The sequence below is a fragment of the Hordeum vulgare genome, chromosome 3H (assembly GCF_904849725.1).
Source record: "Hordeum vulgare subsp. vulgare chromosome 3H, MorexV3_pseudomolecules_assembly, whole genome shotgun sequence".
NCBI lineage: Eukaryota > Viridiplantae > Streptophyta > Magnoliopsida > Poales > Poaceae > Hordeum > Hordeum vulgare.
The window spans coordinates 8,653,970-8,673,935 of NC_058520.1; the positions used below are offsets into that span (position 1 = coordinate 8,653,970).

A 19,966-nucleotide genomic window follows, 5' to 3' on the forward strand; every position below is an offset into this window, starting at 1 on the left:
TAAGTGAACCAACTGCACTTGAATAGGGAACTCTAGACATGTACTCAATATCTGCATCTGACTCAGGACATAAGGCTGATGATAATTTGAAGTGTGCAGCTAACGGAGTACTTATTGGCTTGGCATTATGCATATTAAAACGACGAAGAACTTTATCAATATATCCCTTCTGACTGAGATATAATTTTCCAGACGGTCTATCTCTGGATATTTCCATGCCAAGTATTTTCTTTGCTGCACCCAAACCCTTCATCTCAAATTCATTACTCAATTGCTTCTTTAGTTCATCAATCTCTGACATGCTCTTTGCAGCAATTAACATATCATCAACATAAAGGAGCAAATAAATAGCTGAACCATTGACAGTTTTCAAATAAACACAACTATCATAATCAGACCGATTGAAACCTTGAGAGAGCATAAAGGTGCCAAGTCTCTTGTACCACTGTCGAGGGGATTGCTTCAATCCATAAAGAGATTTCTTTAACTTATAGACAAGCTTTTGTTTTCCAGGAATAACAAAACCTTCAGGTTGTTCCATATAAATATCCTCTTCTAATTCTCCATGTAAGAATGCAGTTTTAACATCCAATTGTTCAAGCTCAAAATCATTCATGGCAACCATACTAAGTAAAGTGCGAATAGAGCTATGCTTTACAACAGGAGAAAAAACTTCGTTATAGTCAATACCTGGAATTTGGCTATAACCTTTAGCAACTAACCTTGCTTTATATCTTGTCTCATCATTGGGAGAAACACCTTCCTTTATTTTGAAAACCCACTTGCAACGAATAGGTTTCTTCTCTCTAGGTAATCTTATCAAATCCCAAGTGCCATTCTTTTCAAGTGATTCCATCTCATCATGCATAGCAGTCATCCACTTATTACTATCACCGGAAATAATAGCCTCGGAATATGAAGAAGGCTCAGCATTACCTTCAATTTCTTCTGCAACAGATAAAGCAAAAGAAACAATATTGCACTCCTCAATTAACCTCTCAGGTGCATTAATACCCCGCCTAACTCTATCACGTGCGAGATTCCAACTGGGTGGAACAATAGGCTGATTTGGAGTGACATGTTCATCATCAAAGACGGGTTCATCATGTGCATCAACATTTTCCTTATCAGAAGTATCACCTGAATCAATAACATGCTCCACCTGAACAGTAGGCTGCTGAACAGTAGTCTGCTGTTCACTCTCAATTGGAACATTAGTAGATGCAACATCATGTAACATAGTAGATTCATTAAAGATAACGTTCCTGCTAATAACAATCTTTTGTGTTTCAGGATTCCACAATTTAAAACCTTTAACACCAGATTTGTAACCAAGAAAGATGCACTTAACAGCCCTAGGCTCCAACTTCCCATTATCAACATGAGCATAAGCAGTGCAACCAAAAACTCTCAACTGTGAATAATCAGCAGGTGAACCAGACCATACCTCAATTGGAGTTTTCTTATTAAGAGGAATAGATAGTGAACGGTTGATGAGATAACAAGCAGTGGAAGCTGCCTCAGCCCAAAAACGCCTATGCAAACCTGCATTGGACAACATGCAACGGGCTCTGGAAATAATGGTCCTGTTCATACGCTCAGCAACACCGTTTTGTTGAGGAGTATAAGGAACGGTGTGGTGTATGACAATGCCTTCAGACTTGCAATAATTCCCAAATTGCTTAGAACAGAATTCCATACCATTATCAGTGCGAAGTATTTTTACCTTCTTTTCAGTTTGTCTCTCAATCATAATCTTCCACTCCTTAAAAGCTGAGAAAGCTTGCCATTTATGCTTCAAGAAATAAGGCCAAACCTTTCTCGAATAATCATCAATAATAGTCAACATGTAACGAGCACCACCTAATGACCTTTTGCGAGATGGTCCCCATAAATCAGAATGCACATAATCAAGAATACCTTCAGTTGTATGAGTCGAAGTGTTGAACTTCACCCTCTTGTGCTTGCCGAAGATACAATGCTCACAAAATTTCAATTTATCAGTTTGGTATCCTTTAAGAAGACCTCTCTTATTTAACTCTGCCAAACCAAGTTCACTCATATGTCCAAGACGCATATGCCAAAGGTTAGAAGCATCACAATCAGAATTCTTTGAAATAACCGGAGTAGCATTACCTGAAACGGTAGAACCTCGAAGGTAATAAAGACCATTGGTCGAACTTAAGTCACCTTTCATCACAATGAGAGAACCTTTGGTGATCTTCAAAACGCTATCTCCACCTGAATACTTGTATCCCTTTGCATCAAGGGCACTCACAGAGATAAGATTTCTCTTCATCTTCGGTATATACCGAACATTTGTCAAAGTTCTGATTGTGCCGTCAAACATCTTGATTCGAATGGAACCTATGCCTTCAATCTTGCATGGTGAATTATCAAAACCCAAAACGGAACCAGCGGCAGTAGTAGAATCAAAAGTAGTAAACCAATCTCTATGTGGGCACATATGAAAAGTACACGCAGTGTCAAGTACCCACTCATCATTGGTCTCAGCACATCCAGCAATAACAACAAGAGCATCATCGGAACTTTCATCACGAGCAACATTAGCAGAATTTTCACCTTGTTTGTTACCTTTCGGTTTATATGTGTCGTTCCTCTTTTCCTTGTTCTGCAACTTGAAACATTCTGAGATGTCATGCCCGTCTCTCTTGCAATATCTGCAAGACTGCTTCTTGTCTTTGGATTGCGATCGACCCCTCTGGCCGTTCTTACTTTTGCTGGTGAGATCTTTTGTCATGCAAATCCCTTCCACCTTTAACCATAGAGCGGCGGCAGTTTTCTCGCTCAAAACTTCCTGCAAAATATTATCATGCAAATGGAGTTGAATTTGTGACAAAGCCTTACGGTCCCTTCGTTTCTCCTCAGGAGTCCAATCCTCAATTCTATTCTTCCCAAAACTGTCGAGTGCATCATCGTAGTCGGCCTGCGCCAACAACGCCCGCATATTGACTTGCCATAGGGTAAACCTTGTGTCACGGTCCAGCAGCGGAAGATCATACTTCATGGAAGCCATGAGTAGATGAATCTGTGTATACAAAGTAGTACAAACCGACAGAAAATTCTTGATAGAATTAATATACGGATGAAACGGAATAGGATAAATAGCACCTGGTAACTTCGGTAGATGTAGGAATTTGAGGGAAGAAAACAAATCTGATCTACTACTCGTAACCACGACAAGTAGATTGATTTGGTCTTTCACGTGAACGGATGCTCGACGACTTGTAGCTGCAGCGACGTAACTTGAAGCAACCAGCAGCACAGCTCCACGCGTATTCCAGACGTATACGTGGATCAGCAGCAGCTTGACCTTCACGTGCTGATGGATGGATAAATCGCCAACAGCAGGATTCGGTGACGGCTACGTAGGAACAGCGGCGACCTTCGGCTGTACGGCGCCTCGGGACTCGGCGGCTTCTGGCCAAGTCGACGCAGCACGCAGCAACAACTCGATGGATTAGAGGAACAGCGGCAGATCAGACAGGATTTGTAGGACGGTGTAGCAGGATTAAATCCCTGTCGAACTCGGCTTCGGCTTCTCGATCTGGCTTCGGATGGCCAGGTCGCGTCGGTTACGGCAGGATGCCGAACCCTAGTCTCGATCTCGTATATGGTGGAACCTCAGCTCTGTATACCACTTGTTAGATAAAACTAGATCAACGAGACACGAGAGACGCGGATTTTTACGTGGAAACCCTTGCGGGGGAAAACCACGGACGCACGAAGGCGCAATCACTATGAGGAGGAGTATTACAAGCACGAGACGACATACCGTCTTTAGGTGCGATTACATGAAGTATATATGAGGGGCAATACATGAGAGTCCTTGGAGGACAAGTAAACGAGTTGTACTCGTACGCGTCGATACCAAACGCAAATGCCCACACCGTTTGTACTACGTCTAGTCCAATACGGTAGAATTTGGATCACAATTTAACAGAAACGAGGAGCTTGGTTGGAGCCAATCCCTGAAATTGTGCTGTTGCTCCCTCCGCTCCGGGAGCCGCAGTTGTGGAGCGGAGAGGATCCGAACAGGTCCATAGCATCCTAATGTGCTCCTTTGCGCTATCTTGATGTCGTCTTTCAAAATTCGGCCACGTAGCGTTCGAACTACAGGTATGTTATTATTGTGATGCAAGAATGTCCATTAACTATAGGTCATACACTGAAACGAAGATTAAGGCATCCAACAGTTCTGCATTTATATTAGTTTATTTTCGTACACATGTATGAAGCCGTATAGTTGACTGTACATCAAATTTCTATTACTACCCTACACCTTAAACAGGGGAAATATGTATATTTTTGTATTCGCACACATATAGTTGACTAAAATAAAAAAAGGGACGCACCAGATACAGATGAAGTATTTTACATTGTTTCCGTTACCGGACTAAATATTGAATATCACCGACAGGTAGGAAAATAAGGAAGTCACATTGGGACTACAGAGCATTACAAAGAACACTTGTCAAGAAACATAGCAGAGTTTAATGGTTAAATTCTGATGAAATTGTAAATTTAAGCTTTAAACACCATTGTGAAGAAGCTTTACCAATGGTGTAATGCTGTAGCGCCAGAGTACATGAATCTGAAAAAACCTAACCCTTATGTAAAATTGGCCAGCCTCCACTCTACCACCTCGTCACTCGCCCCGATTGCCGGGGGTGGGAGGGGGGGGGGGGGACCTTAGTCCCCAGCCGCGTTGACCCATCACTCTTTCCCCTCCGCCGCCGCCTGGGGATAGCGCCGCGCAGAGCCTGTACGTTCGACGACAGGCGACGGAGGGCTGCTCCTCCTTCCCAAACTATACGGCAGTGAGGGCGCCAAATCCACGGTGATGCGGCCTCTTCCCCGATCGATAGGGCTAAGCGTGGTAGTGATGGTAGTGGTGTCCGGCCCGGATCCGGTCTTGGCGAACGTGGTGGTGACTAAAGCATGGATTCGAACATGGCGTCGGTAGCATCCCCTTCGCCGGGGATGACATGCCGGATGATGGGTCCTCTTGGTGGCACCGGTGGCGGCAGATCTTGGGATCCCGCATCCGGGGATATCGTAGGACGCGCTTAGTGGCTGGATCTTACTCCAGCATCGACGACGTGTGATGCAGGATCGTGGTAGTGTTTGTTGTTCTATGGGCAACGACAACGGCTGGCATGACGATGGGTGCTCCCTGTAGCACCCGAAATTAGGTCGGCTGCCCATGTACATCAAAAGTGGCGGCCCCTGGGATCGTGTGGGCGATTCGGGGTCTTGATCTGGAGGTGGTGACGGCCTTCTGAGGCTGATGGAGGTATGGGACGTCTCTTCCATCAACAAATCGGGTTTGATGCGGCTCAGCAGGTGACACATGCGCCTCATTCAAAGTTGTCGGGCGTTGTCGGTTGCCAGCAGGTGAAGCCTCCAGTGGATGTGCTATCGGCAGATGCTACTCATGGTGTCTTATATGGAGCCGTCAAGTCATGCTTGCTACTGGTGGATGTGCTATCAGCTAGACATGGCCCGACAGACATCCATGTCTGCTTTTGGAATTGGGTCAGCGCTTGCGCACAACGCTGCCATGACCCTTTTTTAGGTGGCGCGAAATAAAATCACAATGCATACTTTGAAAATATAAAATGTTGTTAATTAAACATAAATGCTGGCCTCAAAAGCGGGTGATAGTCCCACGAGTCCACATTGCATTAAATAAAAAAAAACGAGGAGTTGCGCTGCACTAGGCGTCCCCATCGTCGTCCTCGGGGCCGGTGAAGTCGACGAGCGTGGGCGTCGGACCAGCCTAGGGGAAGGTCGTCTCCCAGGCGGCGACGACGACGTCGTTCATCGGTAGCTGCATCGGCGGTGGCTGGGTTACTACACGTCACTTCTCCTCCTCAGTTTCAGCATCGCACTCCAGCTGCATGAGCCGCTGGGCCTCGCGGTACGCCTCCCCCAACTGCCGTTGCCGTCAGTGCTCTAGGTAGGCCGCCTCCTGCTCCGACGTCGCACCCAACCAAACGGGTGCCACGCTGACCCACTCGCGCACCACCCTGTCCCACACGTATCGCTTGGGGTGGAGGGCCAGCGGCCCTGGCTCGGCCTTGGCAGGGGACGGCGGGGCAGCGGCGACACAACTCAGTCGCCGGCAGCGGAGAGCGCTAGGGACTCCGCAATATGCACCTTGTAAGCCGCCTCCTCCTCCTCCTTGAGGCGCTCTTCCTCCTCGCTTTTACGGAGGATGAACGCCACGGCCTTCTGGTAAGAGGCCTCCGCTTCATGGTCTTTGTGACGCACGACAAGGGGCGGCGGCACAAAAGCCACCACATCGCAGACGCCACGTCGACGCTACTCCTGGTGCTATCATGCAGACCAGACCTCCCAATCGCGAAAGTCGGGGTTGAGCCGCTGCTCTCGTGTCAGTTACTGTTGCCGATGCCTCGCCTCCTCCGCATGCAACCGCATCAACCACGACACTAGAATCCTCTCCGGATCCAAGTGCTAGTCGCGTGGTAGCGTGACTGCGTGATGTCGGGATAGGGGAGGGTGATGCGGTGCTCCCAGTGCCACCGCACCTGGTGCACTGGTACGCTGATTTGCTTCCGAGGTGGGCAGGAAGACGCCGACGAGGGGAGTGCGCGGACAGGGACGACGGGGGCCTTGCCCTTGTCCTTGCGAGAGCTCGAACCTGCACCGAAGAAGTAGCCCATGATGGTGGCTAGGCTTTGCCGGGGGAGGGGGGGAGCGGCGGGGTATCTAGATGAGGACGGCTTCTGGAAGAGGATGAGCCCCCCATCCACACGCTCGGATTAAAAAAGGAAGGCCTCGGTCGCTGACACATGGGCCCGTGGTGAATAGTCGTCATTAATACAGACGTCGCTGGTAGTTGATTGGACGCCACGTGTGGACTGGGCGGACACTGAAAGGACGCGCGTCGCGTCCGCGTTAACACATTTTAAATCTAATTTTGGGTCTGAAATGAATTTGCACGGATCGAAAACGAACACATTTTAAAAATGGATCGACGCGTTGGAACGTCACTTTTGTCTATGATGATCCAAACGGATAATGACGAATGAAATGAATCGTCTGATTATAGTTACTCTGAAGAAGAATTTCTACCAAAATCCAACTTGTGTTTGTAAGAGAGTTTGGGGAAGCGGTGGCGATAACTGAACGCATGCAAGTGAAAATGTTCGAGCGACTTTGCTTGGTCACTAACGACTCCCTGGTGATGACGTGGCAATGGACATCTACAAGATACATGCAACCTCCCCGAGGGCGTTTGGACTGTTTTACTTCGTGTGACACGTGTGTCATTTATCATTTAATTAACATATTCAAAAATATAATTTTCTGACAACACGAGGAACAAGAAAAAAGTACAACTTTTCGAGGACGAGGGAAAAGAAAATCTTCTTAACAGTAAAATTGTCCTGACGCTTAAGTACATACCCTGGATTAAAGAAGCTATTTTTGAATGAATAAAAAAGGCGCTTGAGATCTTCTAAGAATAAAAAGAAAGGTATACACCTCACAGAACCAAAAAAAAGAAGGTATACATGCATGAAGTAACTGAAATCACGATAGCGGCGACGATGTCTTTATTTGCATGGCCAGGTCCCTGCAAATAAGGCAATGACAGAGAGTTATGCGAGATTAATGAGAGCAAATAAAGAGTTTTGTAAGTGCAGAAAGAGAATTAGGACTAGCTAGGCAATTAGAAGTGGACGTTGAAAGGGATAATAAGTGAAACAAAGTTGCACCACGTACGTGATACATGTGATAAGCAATTCAAACAATTCAAAAAGTGAAACGAAGTTGCGAAGCATGGAGGGTTTTCTGTCCGTACCATGTTTACATGGACTGAATGCGAACATCGGGAGTTCCCGGATGCTTGTTGATCGCCTTCCTAAGCGCAGCTTCGAGACTCTCCACGTTCCAGTTTTTAGGCTGTGGAGAACAATAGGCCTGCAGTCCATACTGAGGAACAGTCAAGTCGTTCCACTCGTAGATATAAAACTCGAATGACAGTATGCTTTCCAGATGCTGGATGCCCTCGAGTAAATCACCGCCTTGCCGCTCTGCTTTTGCATAGCAGTCCACAGCGAGTCTCTGAAGCTTATGCATGGCCCCTGCCTCGAACACGAGGCAAATCTCTTCACACCTGAACACAAAATCCTTGAGGTTTGGGAAAGACGCGGCACGGACGACAAGGCCTTCCTCAGGGACGTTTTTCTTCACATGCAGTGTGAGGTGCACCAGTAAGCTCAGCCTGGCAAGAACGTCGACACCATCCCTTGGCAGCGAAACAACATGAATCTTCAAGCTTCTGAGGTTGTCGAGTTGGCTGATCCAGTCTTCGTGGACGGTGGAGAAGGGGAGCCCCAGCACATGTAGTCTACGAAGATGGTGTGAAGGTGGAGACCAGCAAGTCAGGACATCCACAATTTTGAGGGATCCAGCCATGCGGATGGTTAGGGACTCGAGGCATTTGAGACTACTCAGTGAAGGAACAAGATCCGCACAATGGCCTTCCCTGTCACCTTTATCTAGAACTATCTTCAGGTCCCTCAGATCTCCCAGTTCACCGAGCCCTTTGATGTTCTCTACATCTTGGATATCTATGCTGATTTCACCCAGAGTGCGCAGGTTAGGCATCTTGTTGATCTGACCAGGCAGCTTCACAGTATAGGGAACAATCAGGTGCCACAGCGTCGCCGGTAACTTTGTGACACTGAGTTCTAGGTGTAAAATCTTCTCGATGTCTTCGCCAACTATCTCCAACGTCTTCAAATGTTTTAATCCTTGCAATTGTTTCTTCAGTTTCTTAAACACAGCGCCTCTGATCCTCAAATATCTCAATTGGGTCAAGCTCCCTATTGAGGTCAGTTCCTCCTCATTTCTGGAGTCATAAACACCAAGATCGAGATGTAGAACTCGCAGGAGTTGAAATCTCGACAGTGAAGGCATCCATTGGGCAGACCCCCAAAAGTTAAATGATCTGGCCTGTGTGAGAGCCATGCTTCCCAGCAACTCATTGTGTTGCGATTTTCTAACTTGTAGGGATAACCTGCGAACCTGCAAACATCCTTTCATGCATTGCGGATCACCAACTGTAGGAGGTCCCTTAATTATATCGATGAAATTTTCTTCCATGGACTTCCATACGATAAAATCAAGCATTACATCATGCACCCGACAAGATAAGACGTCCCCACAATCATCAAACTCTGCTATTTGTATCATGTTTTTATTAATCAGTTCGTTAAAGAAATCTTCTGCAATCGCCTCTGGGCCATCGCCATGCCTTTCTGGAACGAAACCCTCGGCTATCCATCTCTTCTCCAAATCATCCTTCATTATTTCAGAATCTTCTGGGAATATACCAAGATACAACATACATGTCCTAAGGTCCAGAGGTAAATCAATGTACCCAAGATTAAGCACATGTCTCAGCCATTGTAAAGCATTGTTACCTTCCAACTGGAAACCAAAATAGTTTTGTATCTTCTCCCAGAATTTCTTCGACTTTCCCTCTTTATGACTAGCCAAAATGCTAGCTACACTGACTATGACTAACGGAACTCCTTCACATTTGTTCAGAATCTCATCAGAAACATCCTTTAGTTTCTCAGGACAAGCATCTTCGGAGGAGAAAATCCTTCTATGAAATAATCTCCTTGAGTCAAGAACATTAAGAGGCTTGACCTTGTAGACATGGCCACGAAAACCACAACAGCATGCCTGAGCCACATCTTCAATACGTGTAGTTGTTATAACTCTACTAGCACGTTTATTCTCCACAAAGGCACATTTGATAGTATTCCATGGTTCTATTGTCCATATATCATCAATGATGATAAGGTATCTGTGAAATGAGGTAAAATACAAGTTTTCATACTCAAGAACTCATTACGATCATCACCAACTATTTGATTAAGTTAGATAACTTCAATAAAATTTGCTGCACACAAATTTGAGCTAAAACCATTAAGAATCCTTAAATAATAAAACATATGAATGTGCATGTATATAAAGAATTATGGGTGTGAGGTGGCGTGGCTCCCAATGTCACTCATTAGGATCTGTTATATGATACCTTGGCTATGGTACATTTCAATGAAATCTGGTCGTAAGTTGCATGACTATTTGAATTAATAGTATGGTAACTAAAAAGGAAAACACTTATTATTTAATATATTTAATCATACTTTATGTATAAAATACTTACTAAATTTAAGTAGAATAATACGTTGCAAGTTGAGTTGGGATTTTGTGGCTTGCATGGTTGCATGGTGATGTGACATATTTGCATGTTGTAATAAATATACACTTTTGCTTCGGTACACCATCCCCCATAAAACATAGAAGAGGAAACGTATACCCACCTCGTATTGTACACTACATGTAGCCATACGTATACCATCTCGTATTGCATACATACAATAAGAGATGGGTATACGTTCTCCTTCGTACGTTTTAAGAGGGTATACCGAAGCACACCTCATAAATATATTAGCATTTAAGTAGAATAATATTTGCATGTTGAAATTACTCTGCTGCCTAGTCTGCCCCCTCTTCCCTACTCGTCCCTAGAAACGCCTCAATTAGCTTGGTTAAATGATCTGAATAAATAGATAGCCGTTGCTAATGTTCTGCTGTTCGGCAGGCCAAGCACGAATCTCATCAAAGACGAACAGAACAGGTAATAGGGGGTCACGACGCCCGGGTGCTACCACACATTTCCGAATGAAGGCCAAAAACAACGATATTTACAATTCAGAGAGTTGTGCGGATCTTGACGCATCTGTTGTGATTGTCATCACATCACCTCCACTTCATCTATTTTATGTCTCCTAGAACACACAAAGTGTTAAATCTCATGACCATGTGAGTGTTAAGCCTGTGCCCGAGTGGGAAACTCATAGTTTTTGTAGTCCTATGGTAAGGCACTAGTTATGAGGCTTGAAAAGAACACCCTTTGGACAGGAAAAACTCCCCGGCACAGCTAACCGGAGGGATTACCGAATAAGCAAGACTGTGAGGGTTCTGCCCACTGACGCCGGCTCCCCGCGCGTAGATCCGGCAACGGCCGGAGCTGCTCTCCCCCTCCCTGTGCCCCCTGCGTCGCCCCGAGCAGTGGTCGGGGCACCGCTGCTTGCCCGCGCCCCCAGCGCCCTTCCTCCACACCTCTTCCTGCAGCCGTCGACAAGAGCTTCCGGGCAAAGCCCGAGATGTGTCGGCAGCGGCGAGATCTCCCTTCCCCGTGTGTCTTGGCCTCCCGTGGGGGAACGGGGGGCATACCGATGACGGTGCTCCTTAGCCGGTAGGCGGTCAGACGATCTTCGGGTGGCTTTTCCGTGCTGGAGCTGCCCCTTGGCTGCGAGGTAGTGGCCGCCGGTGTGCTAGTCCGGTGTGTAGCCCCTAGCACAAATCTAGGCCCTTGAGTCCCATCTGGGTTTTAGGCGGGCCGGTTTCGTCCTCCGGTGGTGCTACTTTTTGTCGGATGGAGATGTGCTCCTGCTCACACGTGGATCGGCGGAGCCATGGCGCGCCTGCTGCATTGCGACTGCGGTGGCTTCACGGGCCACTTCGGGGCCTGGCTGGACCTACGGACCCGTGGGACTGTCATGCCCTTGCTGCTGCGTCCGGTCGGCTATTGCTTCGGTGGTGGAGGTCGGTCCATCCCGCGTGTCTACGGTGCTACTGCTCCAGGTTTCCATATTGGTTGTGTCTCTTTCCTTCAGGCCTCGCGTATTAGCTTCGGTGAGACATCGTGGGAAGCTTCTAGATCATATTGGCATGGGTTGGTGGTCGGTATGTTGGCGGCCTCCGACACACCCGAGGTGAGGATTGGGATCGAAAGAAATCCCGGTCGGCCAGACCGACACCGACGCGGTGGCGCTTGAGGGTGCCGCTGGACCTTCCTGGAGGGCGTCCAGGGTTACCCTTTCCTCCTCCACGCCGCGTACCGGGGGAAACCCTTGGCAACAACGTCATCATTGTCGAGTCCCTTCTTGAAGGTGTTGATTGGTACCGGCACTTCGAAATCTAGGAGCTTGGTGGCAGATCTTCGGTGGACGCAGCGGTCGCGAGGCTTCTCCGTTTTTTTTATCCGCTGTTGTCGTCATTTTCTTCTTTTGTATTTTCTCTCTTGTTTTTTTAGACGTGATTATGATGCTTCCGCCTCAGCACCTATCTTCAATTCTATCGGTGCTGGTTGCTTTGTAATAAAAAGTTGGGAAAACTCTTTTTCGTAAAAGACACTCTTTATAAAAAAAAATTAGTGACAAACCTAAGGCCAAGGTCTCTAGGAGAAACAAAAAGAAGGAATGCAAAACCTCATTTGCCCTTGAAGAGGACGGGGATCTTCCCACAAAATGAAATATTGGGATTTCCATTTCAGGAGACACAGTTAGTGGAGTTTCGAGAGTCTCTCTCTCCCCCTTTCCTCCCTCACGTCTGTTTTCTGGCCTTTCTGAATTAAGTTTCTTTCAGGATTTTTGTCGAGTCTGTAATAAAGTTCATTGCCTACAATTTTTGTGAGGATTTCAAACTGAATAAAATATACAAGGATAATAGTAATGAAGAATACGGAAATTGCTTTTGGTGGCCGAGCTCCATGGTGGCCTTTAAATTTGAAATTCAAATTTCATGAAAATTCATATTTTTACATTTCAAAAAATTATGAAAAAAATACAGGGATAAGTGAAGGCGTAACACACATGTGTGTAAATTTTCAGAAAAAAATACATTGAAATGAGGGCTGTGCAAAAAAGACAAATCTGAGGCTTTTTTACACATGACACTATTCATCATTTCAGGTCATGAATTTGTCTTTTTTATGCAGATCGTATTTCAAGGTATTTCATCCTAAATTTTTGCACACATACGCATAACATCCTTCTTTACTTCCATATTTTTTTCAGATTTTTTTGAAACCAAAAAGTTTGAATTTTGAATTATTCAAAAATTCCGGCCTCCATGGAGGCCGAGCTCCAAACGTCCGCACTCTGAAGAATACTATGATGAAAATATTTTATTTTTAGTTTTATCATTAAACACCATAATCTGATGGAATTTTAGTTAAGTAAACATAAAACTGGATACGGTTTTGGTTACAACTGCCTGGTTCAACCGGCCATATTCTACATCTTTTAACTAATTAACGAGGTGGGCCTTTGAGCTATGAAGGTTGTTAGGACAGAACTAATTTGCACTGTTGAGTCTGTTTGGGATTTCCAGATGGCAATAGAAATGTCATTGATAAATGGAGCTGGAGGTTGTCAACTTTAAGGAGAAAGCTGGGAGGTTGGACTAAAATTTGGATACTGAATACAGAAATAAAAAGTAGGAGTTGGTGATTGGACAAGTGCATGAAGTTGACATGCTGGCTGAATTAGTTGGCATGTCTAGTCAGGATAGGAACTTACATGTTGACCTTTATTCTTTGTCATCTAGTTCAAACTAGTTTCCTGATAAGTGAAGTCTCTCCCATAGGGCTCCTCGTTCTGATATTTTTAATGTATGGGGAGTCTTTTTTACTAGCAATTTGCCTCCGAAATATCTTGGTATCCCGATTGATGAAGTTAAATAAACGAGCAAAGGCGAAGCAGAAAAGCTAGAGAAGAATATGAGTTCCCGCCAGGGCAAGGTACTATAAAATGAAAAGCTACGTACCGAAAACATAAAGGACATAAATAATTGACGTAGGCTGAAAAATTATAATGAAAAATAGAGTCTATCTCTGGCCTAAAGTTTTAACAGCGCGTAAGTTCAACTTGATTAGTTTTGGGAAACAATTATTTCCCTATACAACATCGAAATCCTATATATATATATATATTTATAAAATATAAATACCTATATTTATACTTAGTTAAGAAGTGTGTAATAGATTTTAAATAAAAACCAATGATATTCCTACTTTATTTGTTGTTGATCTACACCATTCCTATAGAGTACTATTGGCTTTGGATTTTATTTTTTTGAGAAACTAATAATTATCAATGCAGAGGCTCACATGCATACACAACCACCCTCCTAATCATCCAGTTACAGATTTCTTCTACTCGCACAATGATTATCAAAGCCAAAACAAGATGGAGTTTCAAAAAAGTATATAACTTTATATAATTTCTGAGCATACCTTTTGGCCATGAGGTGTTCCCTCAGTTTGCTGATGAGGGACTGCACACTATTCTGCCCTGAAGGCACGGGCACGGAGCTCCCAACTTGTGAGAGTATAGTCGACAAGATATCAACCATGCTTGGATTTTGCGACACAGATACGAAGGCCGTGCAGTCGAATCGACCTTTGATCATATCTCTGACTTGACTGGCGAGAGTTGTCTTGCCAATACCTCCAAATCCAGTGATGGCTACAACTTTGAGTGCCCGGTGATTACTGCCATATTTCTCCTCTCTCAGCAATAGGTCGATGAGCTTCTCCTTAGGGCCATCTATGCCTACAAGGCTGGCAGCCTCTGTATGGAGTGCATACAGACGAGGATCAATAGTCACAGGGCTCCGAGAAATAGAGCATGCTCGCTCATCAAGCTTATATCTGCTGTGGCGCTTGTTCACTTCCACCATCCGAGACTTCAATTCTGCGATCCAGCGGGTAATATTGTACCGCATCTTGAGGGTCGTAAGCCCTCTCCAGAGCCCGCCGCCGCCATCAAGGTCATCCGTAAAGGTGTCGACGCAGTCCTCCATTTCATAGGACAGCTCGCGTACCTGGTCGCGCCACACCTTGTCTTGCACGTCGAGCTCGCCGTCGTCGGTCTCGGCCAGCTTCACGAGCAGAGCGCTCATGCTGCTCATCTCGTCACTCAAAGAGGCGATCTCCTTCTTCATTGCTTTGGACAGCTTGTACTTACTCTCCAGCAGGACGCCGAGCTTGGGCAGGAGCGTCCGCATGGCTCCTGTTATGGCGCTCGCCACCACGGCCTCCATTGGTGGCAGGATCGAACGTCGACTTCCCCACCACCAAATGCAGTGCTGCAAGTAACAGTATGTCTATGAGGATTTGGCAGGACGATGGGTGAAGTGGTATGCGCACCGAGGCTGGTCAAGGGGTCTTTGCAATATAGGCAGAATTATATACTACCACCAGGAAAAAGATGCTTGCGGGTGGTAGGCTTCCCAGAAACTTCGTGTGTGTGGGCTCTACCACGAGCATACACGGCGCGGGCCATCTTGAGCCTCATCTGGTATATATTAACTTTAACAAATATAACAAAGTTCGATCTTTTCTTCTTAATAGAATATGGGAAAGTAGTGGCTGCACCCGGCTTTGATGCACCCCTAAAGTGAACAGAAAATTCAAAAAACATGTTTTCAATACAAACTTTGTTTTTTTTTGTACAGAGCATTTCACATATCATGTCACCACCAAATTTTAGAAGCACCTCAAACATTTGATCATTATCACAGCAACAAAGATTTAGATTTATTTGAAATGTTTTGTTAAGTTTTTGATTGTGGGTGCACCGTGGGTGCAATATGCGTGGATGCACAAAAGACACTCTCATAGAATATTGTGGGTCTATTTTGTTGATCTACTACATATTGTGTCCAATACATGTATAAGTACGTTATAGGTTGCATTTTTTTTTTGGAAAAGGAGGATAACCCCAGCTTCTCCATCAAGCGATGCACACAACATTCTTTATGAGTTGGACTTACCTTGCAAATGCAATGAGCGGTGTGGATAAGGTACATTTAGTGTTGGAGTCAGACACATTGTATCTTGAAAACCTATATAATGAGGATCCACAACACTTTGTAAGGACCTTTGTCATATATACATCAAATTTTAACTTCTATTTTTTTCCTCAAACCTTAACTACTCAATTTTGAACTCCTTTAAAAAAGAAAAATGTGGAGCTAAAGGATACCTCAAACGAAACTCCTCAAAATCAAAATTATGAACAAACAACTAATATGACATTAAATCGAAACTAGTTTTTTGATTTGATTCGGCATTGTGCAATAATCAAACAAGAATTTCTTTTTTTAAATAAAATCTTTTTTTAATTATGTGATTATTATGAGAACCAACCCTACTACTTCTCATCCCATGAGACAAGCTTATCTTGGCCGGTTTTGAAACCTATTATTGTAAGCACATCTCACAGCCAGATCCTTGAATGAACTGGTTTGGATATGTTCTTCTAAAGGTATACGCTTGGTTACGTCCTGCGCCACCTTTGCTCTCGTGGGAGGCTAACTTGCGGGCAACCACCAGGGAGTGGGGCGGAGTTGAATTGCCACAGCCCACTTAGGTTAAGTTTCCGTTTTTTTTGGCAAATTTACCTTTGTTGAAAATTTCAGAAAAATATGTTACTGACTTCCGAGGAAACTGTGTAGCAGCTTTCAGGATTTTTCAACTTGTAGAAAATCCAGATTTTTTTTAATGTTTTTGAAATTTGGAGAATTTAAACTTTCATAAAGTTAGCGAATATTAAAAGTCAAACTTTTGAAATCTGTTCGTCTTGTTCCCACTTGCAAACTGCATCGTACGTCATAGTTACCCAGCCCTTGCTCCCGTCGGAGACCTCCTTATGTAAGGAGTCCCTTCACTCTCCTCCTTGTAGCATCTTGAGAGGCTGTAGCTTAAACGGAACTATCCTGTACTATCGCGGAGTCGGATGGAAGATTCAACAGACTAGGATAGTTTGTTACAGCCTTTAATACTCCATCATAAGATTGTCCTACCTAAACCATCGTAATAACTAGCAAAATTTGCATAACACAGGGTCATAAATATTCTTTTCTACCATATTGGCTGAACTTTAAAAAAAAGTCTTGAAGTTGTCTTTATATAGTTTTAGAACTATATATATAAGGGCTCCTGCAATTTCACTTCTGAAATCGGTAACAAAAAATAGCTATGGGCCTTCACTCCAAAACGGTTTCAGAAGGACTTGTTGTTGATTGTTTTTGAGATAGCTAACCGCGCGCTCATACCAAGCAATAATTTAGTTGCTTATTACTCAATAGATGTTCGTGCCTATCCGGCCGGTTCTAAGAATCTGTTTATAAACAATACATTTTCTTTTATGCGTACTTGTATTTCCACTAGCAATCAAGTAGGGACAACCAACCTTTTATCATTTGTCCCACTCTCATGTTCGGTAGCTTAAGTGTTTATAGTCCAGCCTATGTAAAGGATCCAATTTCTCCTTTTCATAAGGGGGATTGAATGATTTGCCCCACTTTACAAGGGGTTGGATGATTTGTCCCAGTGTTGTCTCAATGACCAGTGGCGCCGGCCCCATCTTTTGCCCCACTTTACTTCTCAATTTGATAATTTGCCCTCCCCAGACTGCCGGGTGGGGCCGGGGCCACCGGTCATTGAGACAACACTGAGGCAAATCATCCAACCCCGTGTAAAGTGGGGTAAATCATCCAATCGCCCTTATGGAAAGAGACGCGAGTAGGTGGTTGATTCTATTAAAGTCATAAAGCTGGTTCCCAACTTACTTCCATTTTTCTCTTTTGAAACATAAGGTCGCCATCAATTTTATATGACAATCTTTGATGAAATCAGAAATGACTCACCTTTCAGCAACCCGAGCGTCACAGAGCCAAATTGCTCAGGCTAACTACTAAACTGTTTTATAGACCATGTACAGACTTATGAGATTATCCAAATACAGAGCACAACTCAAAAAATCCGAACTCGCAGAGAAGATATGCTTGGCTATATCATGCACCGACTTTCATTCTCCTGGTGTACTAGGCTGTAACGTTCACACGAAGTTAACCCTTAAGATCAGAGTTGGTTTGTTATTGTAGTTAATTCCCCATCATGAGACTACCGTCGTACCTAAAACGTCATATAAGAAATACAATCGACTATAATGTGGGGTCACAAATATTGCTTTCTATTGTAAACTCTAAATGTCTATTTTTCGTGAGCATCCGGTTCGATGAAGCTTCTTGTAAATAATTTATTTTTTATGTGAACATGTATTTCCACTAGCAAGCAGTAGGGGCAGCGCCAACTTTTATCATTTGTCCAACTTCTTATTCGGTAGGCGCCTAGTGGTGGAGGCACAATTTAACCGTTTTAGACTTGGCTATCGAAAGAGACATAATTAGGTGGCTGAATCAATTTTATATAAACGTTGTTGTTTCTACTCTCAGTTTTTGTCTTCAAATATAAGATCACCATCATTTCTATATGACAATCTTTGATGAAATCTGAAATGACTCAATTGTTGGCAACCCGACTTACCGCCATCGAACTGGTTGTATGTATCTCGTGCTACCATCCGTCAACGGTTGCACCCAAAGCCCATAAGCTTCATGTGGTCCACATGGCTGAGTAACGATCATGTACGGGTCTATGCAGACGCTCTGAAGATTAGCAATAAAAAACTAATATTGATTTGATTTGTCTATTAAAAATTACGTTATTTCGTCAATTCCATATGGCTCATAGTAATGCACACACTCTAACTCAAGTATGTGCTGCTGTGTTAGATTGTACCCCATTTAACCATGTCCTGAAAAGACTAGATATAGAAGTGGGAGGACTGACATTGAATGAAACATGAATCATACATAGCTAGCGGGCATGAGAGAAATTAATGTTGTATCGTTTCGTCCTGATCACAAAAACAACACAATTTACTCCCGTCCCAACTATCATTATTAGGAAAAAGTCTATTAGTAGCGCCGGTTTTTGTACTAGCAGTATTGCGGGTGTCCGCGCTACTGCTACGGCGCTACAGCTAAATTTTAGCAGTAGCACGTGTTCTGCGAGCGCTACTGGTAATATCCTATAGCAGTAGTGCTCCTTGAGCCAGCGCTACCGCTAACTATCACTAGTAGAAAACGGGCCTTTGGCCGGGACCCTTTAGTCCCGGCCCGCTCTGGGCCGGGACTAAAGGCCCGGCCACGTCGCCCCAATTCTCAATGCCTCCTTCGAGGCTTTAGTCCCGGCCCGTAAGGAGACTTTAGTCCCGGTTCGTGTCCCAAACCGGGGCTAAAGGGCTAAGCGGTGGGCAGTGGTGGTGGCAACCGTTTGTATCCCCCTTTAGTCCCGGTTGGTGGCTCAAACCGGGACTAAAGGTCTGACACGTGGCCTGCCGTAGTGGTGGCAACCGTTGGTATCCCCCTTTAGTCCCGGTTGGTGGCTCAACCCGGGACTAAAGGCCCAAACGGTTTGCATCCCGCGTCGTTTGGGCGATGAAAAGCACGAACCGAAGCACACAGTCGCCATTTCTCTGTTTCTTCTTCTCTCTCGCTCTTGCTCTCTGTTCTTCTCCTCTCTTCTTCCCTTCTCTTCTTCCACCATGCCAACTAAATTTCTTAAGGTGCTCGCACATGGCACGACGAAGCTCGATGTCGTGTACACGAACGAGAGCAGGGAGGTGCCGTTTTTTCTTCAACAGTTCTTGGGGCAATGGAGCACGAGAAGTTCTTGGGGCTTGATCTGGAGTACACGGCCGATCAACGCGGTGTTGCCGTCATCCAACTATGCTCCGCATGCCATGTCTTGATCTTCCAATGGGCGAGGTAAGTTTTGAGGCTTTCTTTGATCGAAGATAATGACATTGTAAGTTTATTTGTTTCAATCATACTTGGTTCCCTTCAAATAGTTGTAGTGAAACAATTTTGATTAGTTGAAGGGGAACACAATCTAATTGGAATAGTGTTCCATAATCTGAAAAATCGTATTAGAATCAACTAGTGTTTAATATGTTCCATTGGAATCATAGTTGGTTCCCTTCAAATAGTTGTAGTGAAACAATTTTGATTAGTTGAAGAGGAACACAATCTGATTGGAATAGTGTTCCATAATCTGAAAAATCATATTAGAATCAACTAGTGTTTAATATGTTCCATTGGAATCATAGTTGGTTCGCTTCAAATAGTTGTAGTGAAACAATTTTGATTAGTTGTAGTGAACACAATCTGATTGGAATAGTGTTCCACAATCTGAAAA

The 19,966-nt window shown here is 44.4% G+C and overlaps 1 protein-coding gene across 1 annotated transcript; it reads right to left on the reverse strand.

The window, feature by feature from the left end:
* Positions 1 to 7,370: 7,370 nt before the first annotated feature.
* LOC123442451 (disease resistance protein RGA5-like) lies at positions 7,371 to 15,089 on the reverse strand. The gene is made up of 3 exons (XM_045118497.1): positions 14,153 to 15,089; positions 7,853 to 9,871; positions 7,371 to 7,624 (listed from the first exon to the last, which is right to left on the reverse strand). Exons 1-2 carry the CDS (start codon positions 14,959 to 14,961, stop codon positions 7,858 to 7,860), a joined length of 2,823 nt encoding a protein of 940 aa, XP_044974432.1. The 5' UTR covers positions 14,962 to 15,089; the 3' UTR covers positions 7,371 to 7,624; positions 7,853 to 7,857.
* Between the last annotated feature and the right edge of the window lie 4,877 nt (positions 15,090 to 19,966).

Coding starts and splice junctions, on each gene's coding strand:
- LOC123442451 (XM_045118497.1), bottom strand. CDS start 14,961: ATGGAGGCCGTGGTGGCGAGCGCCATAACAGGAGCCATGCGGACGCTC. Junction 9,872..14,152: donor GAACACCTCATGGCCAAAAG/GTATGCTCAGAA, acceptor CTCATTTCACAG/ATACCTTATCATCATTGATG.